The sequence below is a fragment of the Sander vitreus genome, chromosome 6 (genome assembly GCF_031162955.1).
Source record: "Sander vitreus isolate 19-12246 chromosome 6, sanVit1, whole genome shotgun sequence".
Taxonomy (NCBI): domain Eukaryota; kingdom Metazoa; phylum Chordata; class Actinopteri; order Perciformes; family Percidae; genus Sander; species Sander vitreus.
This window is the reverse complement of record NC_135860.1, coordinates 939,217-956,544: the sequence shown is the minus strand read 5'-3', so window position 1 is coordinate 956,544 and position 17,328 is coordinate 939,217. Positions and strand designations below refer to the sequence as shown.

The 17,328-nt window shown below is 43.5% G+C and overlaps 1 protein-coding gene across 2 annotated transcripts in view; it reads right to left on the bottom strand.

Moving 5' to 3' along the window:
• Positions 1-518: 518 nt before the first annotated feature.
• Positions 519-17,328, bottom strand: part of LOC144519093 (collagen alpha-6(VI) chain-like) — an 88,856-nt gene continuing 72,046 nt past the window's right edge. Inside the window, exons 37-45 of one of the 2 annotated variants that reach the window (XM_078251986.1) lie at positions 15,742-15,832; positions 13,438-13,679; positions 12,362-12,589; positions 11,354-11,537; positions 11,081-11,168; positions 8,875-9,029; positions 4,481-4,651; positions 2,993-3,040; positions 519-938 (exon numbers count right to left, since the gene is read on the bottom strand). In XM_078251986.1, coding sequence (XP_078108112.1) covers positions 763-938; positions 2,993-3,040; positions 4,481-4,651; positions 8,875-9,029; positions 11,081-11,168; positions 11,354-11,537; positions 12,362-12,589; positions 13,438-13,679; positions 15,742-15,832 — 1,383 coding nt within the window. In that variant the 3' untranslated portion in view covers positions 519-762. The remainder of the gene's footprint in view (positions 939-2,992; positions 3,041-4,480; positions 4,652-8,874; positions 9,030-11,080; positions 11,169-11,353; positions 11,538-12,361; positions 12,590-13,437; positions 13,680-15,741; positions 15,833-17,328) is intronic. The other variant, XM_078251987.1, reaches the window with a different exon arrangement.

The following is a 17,328-nucleotide window of genomic DNA, read 5'->3' as shown; positions in this document are numbered from 1 at the left end:
GTGTGTCTGTGTCACTGTGTGTCTCTGCGTCTGTGTGTGTCTCTCTCTGTGTGTGTGTGTGTCTCTGTGTGTGTGTGTGTCTGTGTGTGTAATGTCTAAAAAAATGTGTCATCTAAAAAGTGTCTGAATTACAAGCCGGAGCTGATGATCATGAAATAACATTTTCAGATCTATCAGACAACAGTGGAGAGAATTGAAATCCTAAGATTACAAGATAATAAGGTTCTGCAGCTTTCTTTGCACTCTGTTTGTCTTTCAGCAGCTGGATGGAAAAACAGCCGCATGTGAGTCAAATCAAACGTGTCTGATCAGCTATGGAAACCCACTCTAATGTTGATGTGATTCCTCCAAACATTCATTCATAATCCGCCTCCGCTGGCTTCATGAACGTGGCACCTGACGTGTAGAAAAAGCCGTCTGTAAAGGAGTGTTAAACATAATCTAATGAGCATCTGTCACTTACTCGATTTCCAGCAGTTCAACAGTTTTCTATTGCAAAATGGTGAAGGGTTAAAGAGCTCTGAGATAAACATGCAAGTTCAAGAAAGAACACAAACCGAAACTGTTTCAACAACTCTCCCTGAAGGCGTTTTTTAAAAACTAGTTAGCAGTTTAAATGTCCCAGAATACCCTCAGCTGTGAATTAGGTTGTTTTTTTTTGTAATAATTCATAAAGTCTCTTTGGTGTTTTCCCTGGAAGATGCATGTGTGTGTGTCGTTTCAAGGTTTCGGTGTACAGTGGTGATCCGGAGACGTTCCTCCTCATTGACTCTTGGTCAGACAGAGGTTCTCGCACTCGTCTTGGGTCTTGAAGCGGTTTTCGTTGCCGCCGCAGCCGCCGTACCAGAAGCGAGAGCATTCCCTCTGCTCGGTGTCAAAGAACCACATCATGGTGTAGTTCTGGCAGCCGCCCTGGTCCTGGCTGAGGAAACAGCTGTCTGGATGAAGAGACGTTACAGTGGTAGGCATCACTCAGCATTTCAGACTCACCCACTAATGATTTCTAGGAGATAGAAGGTGTTGTGGTGGTGTTCAAATTCTCCGTGGTTAATGTCATTCACTATATAGTCACAGGATACCAACAATGCACAGCTGATCTGAGTGTACATACGGTGTACCCTACATTTTACTCCCGTATTCCCACAATGCAACGCCGCACCAGTTCTGATTACCCCCCCCCCCCCTGTACATTACGCCTATTATGCAACATAATATAATATACAACCTGATACTATTCTCCTGAGTGCTCGGCTTGTTTCAGAGACGTATCAAAAGTCTTTTTTTAGTTTGGGTTTGTTTACATGATGCTGACGCAGCCATGTTTTCAGTGTAGTGTCCCAAATCTGGTTTGGTCGTTCACTATCACTATTTATTAGGGCCGTCAAACGATTAAATTTTCTTAATCGCGATTAATCGTTGACGTTCGGTAGTTAATCGCTATTAATCGCATGTTTTATCACATGATTAAATGCTATTATTTTGCATTTCAGACAGTTTTTAAGTCCATATTAACAATGGAAAGCCGTTCTTACCAGAGGATCTTGACTGGGAATCAAATGAATGCAAAGAAAGTGACTTTATGAACTTCATTCGTAACGTTAGCTGCTGTCGAGTATAGTGTTAACTAGCTAGCGGTAGGCTAACGTTAGCTGCTGTCGAGTATAGTGTTAACTAGCTAGCGGTAGGCTAACGTTAGCTGCTGTCGAGTATAGTGTTAACTAGCTAGCGGTAGGCTAACGTTAGCTGCTGTCGAGTATAGTGTTAACTAGCTAGCGGTAGGCTAACGTTAGCTGCTGTCGAGTATAGTGTTAACTAGCTAGCGGTAGGCTAATGTCAGCTGCTGTTGAGTATAATGTTAACTAGCTAGCGGTAGGCTAACGTTAGCTGCCGTCGAGTATAGTGTTAACTAGCGTCACGTGCAGCGGTGTTTGGGTTTCCTGTAACGTCTGTTTCAGAGCAGCAGAGAGAAGAGCAGACATATCAGTGGCACCAGAATGAGGCACCAGAATGAGGCACCGAAATCTGCGTTGCTATTCCTGCAGCAGCAGGATGTGTTAGGAGGAAGTACGGCAAAATAGTATCCTGTTAGGCACGACGCAAAGACGAGGGAAGTGAAAATAAATTAATAAATGGCGGCACGCGATTAATACGATAAAAAAAAAATTGCTGACAGCCCTACTATTTAATAAACACTATATAGGGAACAGTGAGTGAGTGAGGGAACGGTTTCAAACACAGCTCCAGTCTTCATCTTTTAAAGGTCCAACGTGTGGGAATGTCTCCCATCTAGCGTTGAGATCATATATCAATCAACTCTCTCACACCACTCAGTTCAAAGTACGTATTACAGCTACGGTAGCCTTCACGCTCCAAAAAGGGCCGGGAACGGACGGTGAGTTTATCATGTGACAGTGAAAACGTGAAAGGCGGAGCAGTATGTCCTGTATGTCCCTTACCGGCTAACGTATTCCAAGATGGAGCATGAATATGGAGCGTCTACCCCAGTTCATGCAAACGTAAAATGTCAAGCCAGAAGGAATACTTGGAATTGATGGTGGAGGTAAATATTCATGAAAAAGGACAAGTTTGTGAACGAGCAACACAGATGTTGATAATGAACAACTGAACACGTTACACACTGGGACTTTAAGGCGTCCTGCCTGTTTTATCCAATTGACCACTAATCTTGTATTTTTCTATTCCTTGTGAGCATTTTCCACATCATCTTATCAGTTGGGTTTTTATTTCCTTGCTGTGAAAATAAGCTTCCAGAGACTTCTTGTCAAAACACTTTACTCTTAAGTAAACACTTCCCATCACAATACTTTGCTGTGCAAGTGTATTGTCTATGCATGATCCTTCTTCCAGGAAACTGAAAATCAATCACAAAATGGAAAATGCTCATCAGGACTGTCACGAATACATTATTTGTAGTTAATGAGCTAAAACACAGTATGGTCCTTTTTAAAAAAAAAAAAGAAAAGGTTTTTACCTTTAGAGGCGAAGCCGGCCAGCTCTGGAATTGGCAGGATGTTCAGATCTGTCGGAGACGACAGACAACCAGAAGATTTAGGTATTTATTCAACGACGTCACTCAGTATTCATTCTGTTAACCTGTTAGCTCCCATGAGGTTAGGACTAGAGGTCTTGTTGACAAGGTCTAATAGGTATGTGTTGTGTTCTGCATAGTGTGGCACAAAGTATGTTTTTTTAGACGGGACCAAAATAACTATTTTGAACCATGTTTGAACTGCTGTAGTGTATGTTGTGTTTTAATCACATGCTAATGGAGCACATTTCCAGAAACTAGAAGAATTGAGGTTTCAAATGAAGCCTCATACATGCATTTTGGCCTTGCAGTTCTTCTGTTAGAAGCTTTTCCCTTAAGGGAAATAGACGAAAATCAAGCAGAAAGAGGTGGATCTGAACCGGTTAAAACGGTAAAGATTTAGGTAGATTAGGATTAGCTGCCAAAATCCTGCATGTATGTATATTGGGGTGAAATAATCAGCCTCTAAAGGATTTTAGTTTTACATTTGGTACTGTTGGCATTGTTACTCTTAAAGCAGCTGCTCCATACTGCATTGGATGTTGTAATTCTTGAGAAAAGGTAAAAGATTAGTAAGTTATTGTACTTTTAAATGTCCAGCGATCGTTTCTATCGGTTACTATTTTCATTTACCTTCCTTCATTTAAAGTGCCAGCTAGGGCTGCACAATATGAGGAAAATATCGCAATAACGACATTACTTGCGATAAATACAGATATATTTAAGTGTTATCAGTTCTGCTCTTTTATTGAACAAATTAAACATTGAGTTGAACATAAAAGGCACCACCAGTGGTGTAGTCTACGTGATACGCAGGTATACGCAGTAGACCCACTAAGAAAGCTCCAGGATTTCCATATACCCACTTAAAAATGCCCAATGACACGCAACGACATACTTTCTATTATATTTTTAATATATTTTGAATTATCATCTGTAAATTGGTGCATAAATGTGTATCAGAATACAAAAAAATGAAGTCGTCGATGCTCAAAGCTTCCCTGGGGGAGGACACCCAGACCCCCCACTATGCTATACAGTACAGTATACCCACTACAATACATTAGTGGGCTAATCCTCACCACTGGGCAGCACTCAAAGAAGAGTGACAGTTACAGTTTAAAGTCCAGTTTTCTACTCATATTTCCATCAAACAACAACAACGAATCTCTGAGTGTCTTTCGCGATATGTCCATCCTTGATGTGTATATTGCACCACTTCATATTGCAACAACGATATATTGTGCAGCCCTGCCGTCACCGATATGAAACGGAGAGCAAGGATTACAAACGGACAAAACATTAGTTATAAGACGAAGATGGAGAAAAGAAACGAGACATTGTTGATACCAAACATTCCTCCTGAGCGTCAGTAAAAGAGGCAGTCTATAGAAACATTGACGGTTTCAGTTTAGTTCAGTCAGGACTTACTATGGGCGCCACATGTCCGGACACATTCATTTTCTGTGTTAAAGCGGTTGGCGTTACCGCCGCAACCGCCATACCAGAAGGGAGAGCATGCACCGATGACTTTGTCAAAGAACCACACTTGGACATAGTCCCCACAATGGATACCAGTATCAGCATGCAGCAGACACTGGGCTGAAAGCAGAACACACACATTTACTACACACACTAGGAACAATCCTCTGGGGCAGCAGCTCGACAACAGCAGCCTAATCAGTAAACCTGCACCCTACGGGGCAAATGTGCATCGTCAATTTGGTCCAATAAAAGTTCTGTTTTTTGCCGCTGACAGACTCAGATCATTATTCTAAGTGTCTGACAACATTATGAAAGGATCCCTACAGAGATAGACCTTTTAAAACCTCTTTGAGACCTTTCTGTTTAACCAGAAACAGCTCTGCGGTCGCTAGCGCTAAACCCACCAGACTCCATTTAAAAAATCAATACTTTTAGCGTGTATAGAGCCAGCATATTTCCACATGTAAATCTGTAAACTATGTGTTTATTTCAACCAAAACTAGAGCTGTGATGGTTGGAAAAGTGGAAAGACGACCCAAAACGGCTTTTCATAGTTTCATGTTGTTTCTGTCGACTTTGAATGAAGTGTGTTTTACGATGCTTAAATGACTGATTATTTACATGGAGTCTGGTGGGTTTAGCAAACGCAATCTCGCGGATGTTTTTATGTTTAAAAAAAGGATCTTAATCTTTAACAGAAAGGTCGACCTCCTTAGAAATCCTTTCCATAATGTTGTCAGACACTTAGAATATTAATCTGAGTCTGTCAGTGGCAAAACAAGCATTTTTATAAACGTAAATACAATCTGCACAATAACCCCATTGTAGCTTGTTTCTCCGCTGCCGACTGCAGCGATCTCCCTAAATACTGGACCGATGTCAAAGACTGTTGTTCCCATCAGTCACTTAGGGTATCACTTTTAGGGTTTTCCTTTTTATTGAGAACAACCGAAGAGAGACAGGAACATGGGGAGAGAGAGAGGGGGGATGACACGTATGAATAGAAAAGTTAAAGGGTTATTTGGGTATTTTTCAACCTGTACCCTATTGTCCCATGCACTGGTGTCTAAGTGACTGATGTGAACAAGAATCTTTGAAATTCTTCCAGTATTGAGTGAGAACGCTGTAAACGGCAGGAAAGAAAAAAAAACCGTTCCTCTTTCGGAGTTGCTGCTCCAGGAGAACACATGCAGTCAGATGGCAATTAAATGTAGACGTCTACATCTAGACAACATTAACCAAACAGACTTGGAAGTGTTAAGACAAGATTAAGATAAAATGCAGGTGAAAAATAACATGTAAAAGAGATGCAATCAACAGGCTGTGCTGTTAAAGAAAGAAGTCAAAGCATACATTCAGTAACTTAGTTATGACTTTTTTGACATACTGTACTATGACTTTATTTATTTTGGGCTTTTCTGCCTTTAATGGATAGTGAGGACAGCTAGGTGGAGGGGGGGGGGAAGACATGCAGGAAATCATCACAGGTCGGACTCAAACCCTGGACCTCTGCGTCAAGGCATAAGCCTCTCAGTATATGTGCGCCTGCTCTACCACTGAGCCAACCCGGCCACAGACTTTTTTCGACACACTATACTATGACTTTTTTTCAACTAACGATACAAAAAGTAAACTATGGAAAACTGGACCAAATAATAACAGAACCTTATGTATTGTTAGAGTAGCAGATGCAGTTTTTAGTGTTGTTAAAGCAGCAGTAACAGTAGTAGTAAAACAAACAGAAGAAACTCAGCAGTTTACTGTGGAAGAAAAAGACTTTATACTTTATTAATCCTGCAAGGGGACAAATAGAGAGACGTGAGAGAGCGGCCCATTGACCGTCGAAAAGTCAAAGTATAGTGTGTAGAAAAAGTCAAAGTCGAAAAAAGTCATAGTATGTTGAAAAAAAAAAAAAAGTCATTAAAATAGGTTGAAAAAAAAAGTCATAGTATATCGAAATAAAGTCATAGTATAGTACGTGCCGCTGTGTGTATTTCACTGTGATTGTGTTTAATCTGAGATGCGGAGCAGGCTGTGCCATTCCATGCTACGGACCGGTGGGCTAAGGGAAGTCCCGCCTAGTTCCTGGGGTTCCCTGCGATGGTGACGCTGATTGACTTGCATTTCAAGGCAGCGGTCAGACCTGATTAGCTTGTCTCGTTGTTGTATGTGTGTGTGTGTGTGTGAGGAAGTGGGCCAGGGTTTTGAGCTTCAAAACTGATATCGCTCTTGGTCTTGTCTAGTTACACTAGGTTCAGGGGTGCTGTGTGCATTGTGTTTTTGTTTTCCTGTAGCTGGAGTAGTAGTCTTCCTTTTGAGGATCTCCTTTTGTTAGATTCCTTTGTTAATTTCCACAGCACCCATTGGCCCATTGTTCTGTTGTGAGTTCTGTTTGCCTTGTTCTAAATAAATATCCTTTTAAAATACCAATTACATCTGGTTTATGTTTATGTCCTGATACCCACTACAGGACATAATAGTATGCAGGAAAAAGTCATAGTATAGTATGTCGACAAAGGTCAAAAGAAGTCATTATAGTATGTCGAAAGAAGTGGTAAAAAAAAGTTATAGTATGTCCAAAAGATAAAGTCATAGTATAGTATGTCGAAAAAGTCTTTAAAGTCCTACATTTAAATCGGCATTTGCATGCACGACTTAGGCTAGATTTACATCGCTACGTTTTGGTTTTTAAGCAGAATTTTGAGCCAGCTCCGGTAGAAGTAACACGCCCAAACCTCATATCTCATCAACAGTCTGGTATACTGGGCATAGACAGGAGCCAGCGTGGAGGCTCCGCCCCCTGCTGGTAGTTGTCATGGTAACATTAGTAGCTTTAAGTCTCAGAGAACGAGACGTCGTGACCGATAAGACCCAATCAGGAGGAGAAACGTTGGCGTCAGTGTCGATGTTGCCAAAGGTCTCCGTTTGGGGCTGTTGAGACTGAAACACAACCCCAAGATTCCAAACCAAAACGGGTCAGAAGAGTTTCCAAATGTCTCCAGTTTAGGGGCTCGGAAACGCCAGAGCAGGGGGAATGAGAGGGGGAAACACCAGAGCAGGGGGAATGAGAGGAGGAAACGCCAGAGCAGGGGGAATGAGAGGAGGAAACGCCAGAGCAGGGGGGAATGAGAGGAGGAAACGCCAGAGCAGGGGGGAATGAGAGGGGGGGAAACGCCAGAGCAGGGGGAATGAGAGGAGGAAACGCCAGAGCAGGGGGGAATGAGAGGGAGGAAACGCCAGAGCAGGGGGGAATGAGAGGGGGGAAACGCCAGAGCAGGGGGGAATGAGAGGGAGGGAAACGCCAGAGCAGGGGGAATGAGAGGGAGGAAACGCCAGAGCAGGGGGAATGAGAGGGGGGACGTCAGAGCAGGGGGAATGAGAGGAGGGAAACGCTAGAGCAGGGGGAATGAGAGGGGAAACACCAGAGCAGGGGGAATGAGAGGGAGGAAACGCCAGAGCAGGGGGAATGAGAGGGAGGAAACGCCAGAGCAGGGGGAAATGAGAGGGAGGGAAACGCCAGAGCAGGGGGGAATGAGAGGGGGGAAACGCCAGAGCAGGGGGGGGGGAATGAGAGGGAGGAAACGCCAGAGCAGGGGGGAATGAGAGGGGGGAAACGCCAGAGCAGGGGGGAATGAGAGGAGGAAACGCCAGAGCAGGGGGGAATGAGAGGGGGGAAACGCCAGAGCAGGGGGGGAATGAGAGGGGGGAAACGCCAGAGCAGGGGGGAATGAGAGGGGGAAACGCCAGAGCAGGGGGGAATGAGAGGGGGGGAAACGCCAGAGCAGGGGGGAATGAGAGGGGGAAACGCCAGAGCAGGGGGGAATGAGAGGGGGAAACGCAGAGCAGGGGGGAATGAGAGGGGGGAAACGCCAGAGCAGGGGGGAATGAGAGGGGGGAAACGCCAGAGCAGGGGGAATGAGAGGGGGAAACGTAGAGCAGGGGGAATGAGAGGGGGAAACGTAGAGCAGGGGGAATGAGAGGGGGAAACATAGAGCAGGGGGAATGAGAGGGGGAAACGTAGAGCAGGGGGAATGAGAGGAGGAAACGCCAGAGCAGGGGGAATGAGAGGGGGAAACGTAGCAACAGATTAGTATTTTTACCAAAACATAGCAATGTAGATAAAATAACTTTTCAACGCGCAAACAAGTTCCTTCCTGAGACTATTTAGCAGAGGCACCGTGGCTCCGTCCGGAGCTTAGCCCCGCCCAAGAGGATTGTGATTGGTTTAAAGAAATGCCAATAAACCAGAGCAGGTTTTTCTCCCGAGACTACACTGTTAATAACTGTGTGTGTGTGTGTGTGTGTGTGTGTGTGTGTGTGGACTGTGCTCTGTGGGCTACCGTGAGACTGTCCAACAAATGTCTGTCCGTCTCCTCTGGTCAGGGTGTCGAGGATGTCCAGCTGGCCGGTCTGAGTCTGTCCCCTCGTCTGCTCCTGAAACGTCTCCTCCTCCTCCTCCCCAAACTCCTCCTCGTCCACCACTGCCGTCCCCTGACTAGACAACGGGAGACAAAACATCCCTGATTCACAATCATTTACAGTCTTATTAACTGTGGTGGAAGAAGTATTCAGATCCTCTACTTCAGTAAAAGTACTAATACTACACTGTAAAAATACTCTGTTACAAGTAAAAGAGAAAATGTTATTTTATCATCAGGAAAATGTAGTTATCAGTGCTGTCAGTTAAACACGTTATCAACGGCGTTAACGCAAACCCATTTTAACGCCGTCAAAAAGATTAACGTTCTTTTTGGCCTGGCAAACTTTGTAGTTTTATTCACATGCTGTTGCAACAACTAGTAACGTTAGAAAAACTACAACACCACACCGGATCTGGCTAGACCGGACACAGAACAACAGACACTTGTTTGGGCTTGCAAGCCGGCCAAAGAGTAGTACATACCACCGTTTTGAATGGGAAAATGTCATCCACGTGAACCGTGTAGCTCCGGATGCTAGTCAACACTACACTTAGCAGCAGCTAACGTTAGCCCACCGTTAGCTAGCAGCTGGAGTAAACACAGTTAAAATGCTGACAGCCTAACGGTGTAAAGTGTGACTGTATTTCACTGGAGAGGTTTCTAACACCAGACTGTAGCTGCCGCTGTCTGAAAAACAGACTCAGCCTCGCCTCGCCAGCCTCGTGGTGCATTCAAAGTTATTGTAAAATACCCTTTTCCCATCCAGTGGTTGTTTTCGCCGTTTTGTGCTCCTTTTTCAACTTTTTATTGTGCGAGTTAACTGTGACATTAATGCGATTAATTGCGATTAAATATTTTAATCGTTTGACAGCACTAGTAGTTATACAAGAAGAACTTGTATAACTAGTAACTAAAGCTGGAACAGATGAATGTAGTGGAGTAACTAAAGTAACTAGTAACTAAAGCTGGAACAGATGAATGTAGTGGAGTAACTAAAGTAACTAGTAACTAAAGCTGGAACAGATGAATGTAGCGGAGTAACTAAAGTAACTAGTAACTAAAGCTGGAACAGATGAATGTAGTGGAGTAACTAAAGTAACTAGTAACTAAAGCTGGAACAGATGAATGTAGTGGAGTAACTAAAGTAACTAGTAACTAAAGCTGGAACAGATGAATGTAGCGGAGTAACTAGAGTAACTAAAGTAACTAGTAACTAAAGCTGGAACAGATGAATGTAGCGGAGTAACTAAAGTAACTAGTAACTAAAGCTGGAACAGATGAATGTAGCGGAGTAACTAAAGTAACTAGTAACTAAAGCTGGAATAGAGGAATGTAGCGGTGTAACTAAAGTAACTAGTAACTAAAGCTGGAACAGAGGAATGTAGCGGAGTAACTAAAGTAACTAGTAACTAAAGCTGGAACAGATGAATGTAGCGGAGTAACTAAAGTAACTAGTAACTAAAGCTAGAACAGATGAATGTAGCGGAGTAACTAAAGTAACTAGTAACTAAAGCTGGAACAGATGAATGTAGCGGAGTAACTAATGTAACTAGTAACTAAAGTAACTAGTAACTAAAGTAACTAGTAACTAAAGCTGGAACAGAGGAATGTAGCGCAGTAACTAAAGTAACTAGTAACTAAAGTAACTAGTAACTAAAGCTAGAACAGATGAATGTAGTGGAGTAAAAAGTAAAATATTTCTCTCTGAAATGTAGCGGAGTAGAAGTAGAAAGTGGCATGAAAAGAAAAGACTCAAGTAAAGTACAAGTACTTCAACAAGTATGCAGCAAAGGGCTGCAGGTCAGAGTCAAACCCGGCCCGCTGCGTCGAGGAGTAGACCTCTATATATGGGCGCCTGCTCTACCAGCTGAGCTAACCGGGCGCCCCTTTTAATGGAAAAAAGTGAAATTATGACACTCTTATGTAGATACCTTCAAGTAAAATGTTACCAAATGTTTTTATGTATCTTAAATATTGTAAATGACAACTGACTTATCAAAATGGTTGTTTTCTAACGACTGATTGATTGATTGACTTGTGTTTTATCAGTTCTGCAGCACTAAGTACACAGTATGTGTGACTAGTATTATGGTAGTATGTCCAGTAATTCTGCAGTTTAAGTTACCCAGATATGAATATTTGTCCTCCGTCTTGGCCTCTCAGCTGGTCACAGGTCCGTTTGAAAGAAGGAGGAGGATACGTGTTCATTTCCTCTGAAATAAACACAAATACATTCAACAAGTTAGATCTTCAACTTCACCACAAACTACTCCATACACACACAAGTACAGTATTTAGCTGTGTGTGTGTGTGTGTGTGTGTGTGTGTGTGTGTGTGTGTGTGTGTGTGTGTGTGTGTGTGTGTGTGTGTGTGTGTGTGTGTGTGTGTGTGTTCTCACTGCTGAGGGCGGAGAGGAAGACTCTGAAGAAGCGCTGGGCGTAGCTCTGCTCGTCGGCCTTCAGTCTGTCCAGGTGGATCAGGTGCTGTGCTACGGGCGCACTGGCCAGATCCTCCACCTGCGCCCGGTCGTAGCGCTCGCCCACTGTCACCACAAACAGCGCCACGCCATCACATTTGGCTTTCTGAATACAGTAATGTAGGTAGGTAGACAGATAGATAGACAGGTAGACAGAAAGACAGACAGATAGATAGATAGACAGACAGATATTGCCATTTGCACAGTTACAGGACCGTACAGGTGTGTTGGAATTTTTGTGCGTTGCTCTTGGAGTCAGTTTTACAAAGAATATCAGAAAGACAATGAAAATATAAAGCCATATCAATATCTAAAAAGAAATATATATAAATAAAGTAGAAGAACAAGATAAAGACACAACTGCTGTAAGAAAACACAGTTAAAATTGTACATACACTGTGTAAAAACTACTTGTGACTATAGATATTATTGGTCCTGAGATTTTTCACGTAGTTATTGCACACAGAAAACTAGAGATGAGCCAATACCAGTATCGGTATCGCCTCCGATACTGCCTTAAACACTGGTATCGGTATCGGGAAGTACTGGAGTTAATGCACTGATCAGATACCACGTAATAAAGCCCTAAAGACGTTACATTAGAGTTAAAATAACAGAAAGTTCTGGGGCGTTCATTGTTTGTGTTTGTTCATGTTTCACAAAGAGTTTAGTATACAGCTGTTATACATCATATCATCTATACAGAGATAGTAGTATACAGCTGTTATACATCATATCATCCATACAGGGATAGTAGTATACAGCTGTTATACATCATATCATCCATACAGAGATAGTAGTATACAGCTGTTAAAACATAATAAAATATATGACACACTGGTATCAATAAAATAAGGATAAAGTAATATTGCACTGGAAACATACCTTGTAAAAAAAGACTACTACTTGTGAATATAAACATTATTGCACCTGGGAGATGTAGCGCAGCATATCTCGGTCCTCGGAGGTCGTCTTGGTGCCCACCACGGCCAGCAGCGCCCTCCTCCTCCGGGGCTGGCTGGCCTTCATCAGCACCTCCTTCAGGGTGAAGTCCAGCGTCTTTCCCAGCGCCGAGGAGCCGCCCTGCTGCGTCATGTTCCCCATCAGGTGCCTCCGCATCAGCGTGCTGCTCTGGTACGTCCCCAGGCCAAACTCCACCTTGGTAGATTGATTCATTGAAAGTGTTTATTTCAAATATGTAAAAACAAAAAGGTATGTATGTTAGCATCATCAGGAAAATGTAGTTAATGTAGCTCTCTGTATAATTGTGTGCATAAACTGTTTTGAAAAGAAAATAAAGCCTATGGCTACACCCGCTTCTTTTTGTAAATAGCTTGATTATATCTGAACTTTACCATTTGCAACTTGTGTTTACATGTTAAACCTTTTAAAATGCTTGGTTGAGCATGTTTGTGTTTATTATAGTAAAAAAGCTATAACTTTTCTAATCGGATTTTGTGTTTTTGGGGTCCAGTATGTTGATACAGTACATCAAAGTGAAAAACTAATTGTCAGGTCATATACAGGGGCGTCGGACTGGGGGGGGAAAAGGGGACTGAGTACCCAAAAAGATGCTAGATGAATAGCTGTGGATGCGGGGATGGGCCCATAGAAAATGCCTTTCTACAGGGCCCTGAATGTTGTGCTACAGCCCTGGTCATACAGGTGATGTGCTGAAAAATAAGATACCAAACATTGGTATGGTAAACATTTGTTTATGTCGTATATAAAGGCAAAATAAAGTACTAAAAAACGGCCAAAATAGCCCAAGACTCCTAAGGGTTAAAGTATTAAAAGTAAAGAACTCTCCTCCCATTGTAGAAAGAGTAAAGGATCCACCCAGCTGTGTGTGTAACGGTCTGATCATCTCAGCTGGACTTGTAGCCGTTATATTGTTGGCTAGTTTCCTTTACAATTAAACAATGTTAGGGAAATCTGTTTATGTTTTGTTATGCGTTTCTGGATTTTTTCATTATTTACATAAACGAGGAAAGAATGCATTCCACCTTGGTAGCCTGGGTGCCGCTCTGCTGGACCACAGCCACCCGGGCCTGGCTGTCGGCCCTGCGGGGCTGTGTGCTCACGGCCAGATGTTCCACCACAGAGCCCAGCAGCTGCTGTCCGCCGGCGTACTCATCGGCCTGCATCTCCCTGGAGCCGTCCAGCACCATGGCCAGGTCCACGTCCACCTGCTGAGCCTGCACCGGCTCCTGGATGAAGGCGCACTGCTCCAAACGTTTGCACGGGTCTGAGGAAGCAATCAGATCCAGAACCAACGCACTGAAAAATTGCTTTTTTTTCTCCCACAGGCAGTTAACCCTAGTTTTCAAAAATATTCTGTATCAGAAATATGCGTTTCAATTTTTTTCTATTCTTTTATTAAAGATTATTTCTTGGGCATTAAGGCCTTTATTGTGACATAGACATGAACGGGGAGAGAGACGGGGAATGACATGCAGAGCAGGGGAGACACTTTGTTTCTCTCACCATGACTCTAGAGTCACTACTCACTCTGAAGATAATCACACACACACCCACACACACACACACACAGACACTCCCCACAGACACACGCTCACTCCCCACACACACTCCCACACACACTGCCCACGCACACACACACACGCCGGCTCGTCGCACACACCAGCGCACAAGTATAGGCCACTTACGTAGGCTACGGTGAAAGCTCTGCGTGGAGCCTCCACACAACCATAAATCACGCTTTAGTGTTCTTGGGAAATGTAGGATTAGAACTACAAGCAGTGTTGCCAGATAAAGATCATGTTTCCAAGCTAAACACACTCACAAAACCGCCAAAACAGACCAATCTGGCAATTCAAACAGACGCGCTGCTGACCGCTTCATTCAGGACCGGCCAAATTGGCTAGTAACTTTACAATGTTAACCGGCAAAATACATTTCTTCTCCGCAGTTGGCGGGTTGGCGGGTGTCAGTTTAAAGCCCTGTAACCACAACACTGTTCACAGCCTGATCTCTGTGGAAAAGGAATTACGAGAGCCCTCAAATAAAGCTTTACAGACACTTAGAACCAGGGGCGGTTCTACATGGAATTACATAAATGTGTCAAGAATATATATAATCAGATATATAAAAAATCTAACAAGAGCAGAGAGCAACAATAATATAAAATATTAAGAATAATATACAAATAAAATGTAGAATAAATATCTATATAGCACAAATCCTTCATCACACAAATGTGAAAACACACTGAAGAGACTCTAATTATTACACTACAGCACTAAGAACAGGAAACACAAACTAACTAACTTCCTTGATGCAAAATCTATCACTGATTGTTATCTATGAAATCTGCTCCCCTATTGGATGATTGACATTGATGACGGCGAGGCCAGTGATCCGTTCCTGGGACATGGTCGACCTCACGTGTGACATGATCAACTTTAGTGTTGAAAAGCTCCTCTCAGCTGGAGCCACAGTGAGTTGGGCAGATCTCCGATAGATCCTCATCATGCATAAAAGTGATGAGCTCAAGGAGGCTCGTGGTCCCCCGTTCCCCCGCCTTGTCCGGACCGTTCCATTTGCGAGACCCAGAGGTGAACTGTCCCCCGCGCCCCCCTCCCCTTTTTCTTTCTACACGGCTTCTGTGCACCAGTCCGTCTCGCTGCAGCCCGCAGGAAGGCGGGGCTTTCCCGCCGGCTACAGCGTTCTCGCTCAATACTGGACCTTTGTGATGCTTTGTTCACGTTAGTCACGTAGACACCAATGCAAAGGAAAATGGGGTCCAAACTGAAAAAAAACTAAACGGAAATGACTCTTTAATTTGAGGAAATAAACACTATGATCTTCTACTTTGTCAGCGCAACTTAAAGCTACAGTGCGTAGTTTCTGTCGCCCCCGTGAGGAATACTAAGTAATGACAACATAACTGTCGGTGTGTCCGCATGATACAAGCCTTCCGTGACCACGCACCACCCCCAGCCCCCCCTCCTCCACACAGCTGCTAGTAGCCAAGGAGGACAAGGAGGATTAAAAAAACATGGACTCTTCAGAAGAGCTCATTATCTTCACTCGAGTTTCTGCGCGGGAAAGTCTCTGATAGTCTTAATTAGCTTTGTAGCAACTCATTTGGCAACGGCTTGAATGTAACGGACGTTCGTTAATATCAAAAAATTACGCACTAAAGCTTTAAATAGAGAAACTGCTAACAAAAAGTGAACAAAGAGTTTGAATGTTTAGCAGAGAAATGTGTTTGAATACATTTCCGACAGAAATACTGCTGCATGATTTATATGAATATCAAACCAGGCTCGAGCCTCCCAGCGTACCGTAACAGATTGCACAGTTCTGGACCTTCCTCAGGTCGGCAGCCATGTCCCTCCCCAGCACCGTGAAGATGGAGTTCCCCGAGTCGTCGGCCTGAGAAGAAACAGCCGCTGTCGTTAATCACAGCTCTGAGAACAGTGTTACTGAGCTCATACACACAAGTGACATGAAGATCAAACACAAAAGCATCTCCTTAGTCTCCAAACATCTCTCCTCTGCTGAAATTACGACCACGTGGCCAACAGCTTCAGCATCCGTTGTAACGGTGAAGACAGATGTCTGGCAGTGGGTGTAATCTGAGCCGAGAAGAGAGACGAGATGCAAAGGGGTGTTGGAATGAAGTCGTGTGTTTTAGAGCCAAACAAGAAAAGCTTCTTGGCAGCTCAGATGTTCGTTACTGAGATTGTTTGAAGGGTTGAAGCTTTAACGATAATCCAATCGAGATGTTGAGCTCAGCTGCCAAATGAGAGACACGGTGTAAGCAGCAGGAGGTGAGTTTGTTAGTTTGACACTATTACATTCGGAGCAGGACAAATTGAGCAGTGTAAGAGAAATAAAACGTTATTGCCTGATTGTTTCACGGTGGTTACGTTCTAATGAAGAAATAAGACTCGTTTATATAGCTACGTAAAGTAAAGCGCTGTGATTTGTAAGCATTCCACGTATTTACTACTGTATGCACCACAGTGACAGCCACCTTGAAAGAACGCTGTGGGCCACATAGGGAGGAGGTCAGGGTGGATGTTTGGGTCATAAAACACAGGGCTTTCAAGCCGGGGAGTGGACTTCGAAAAACAAAAGACTTTCACCGAGGAAACGTGTGTTCCTTAGTATTGTTTTTACCGTATTTTCCGGACTATAAGTCGCTCCGGAGTATAAGTCGCATCAGTCAAAAAATGCGTCATGAAGAGGTAAAAAACATATAAGTCGCACTGGACTATAAGTCGCATTTATTTAGAAATTTATTTCACAAAATCCAAGACCAAGAACAGACATTTAATCTGGAAAGGCAAGTTATTAAACTACACAACAGCCCCCAGAACAAGGGGCTGAATACGGTAGGTGTCCTCTATGTTAACGTAACACATTAACAGTTATTAAACTACCCAACAGCCCCCAGAACAAGGGGCTGAATACGGTAGGTGTCCTCTATGTTAACGTAACACATTAACAGTTATTAAACTACCCAACAGCCCCCAGAACAAGGGGCTGAATACGGTAGGTGTCTCTATGTTAACGTAACGTAACAGCTCTGTTGACGAGCCTCTCCCAGCAGCACGTTGTTCAAGCACCCATCTGTGGACTCCTTCCTCCAGCTCTGGCCATCTGGATTTCAGCGCGACTAGCTTTCTTTGTTTTCTTCATTGCAGTGAGACTAACCTTTTCTCCAGTCCCTCACAAGTTTCTCTCTCACTCCAAACTCTCCTTCTGCTGCTCGATTACCGTTTCCGGCTGCGTGTTTTACTACCTGCAGTCTCCTGCAGTTTCTTTTCTTTCTCAGTTGTCTTTAGGAGCAGCATATAGTCGTCACGAGCCTAGAGCGCCTCTCGCGGCTGTAGACGGTAATGTTTTCAGCATGAAATAACATA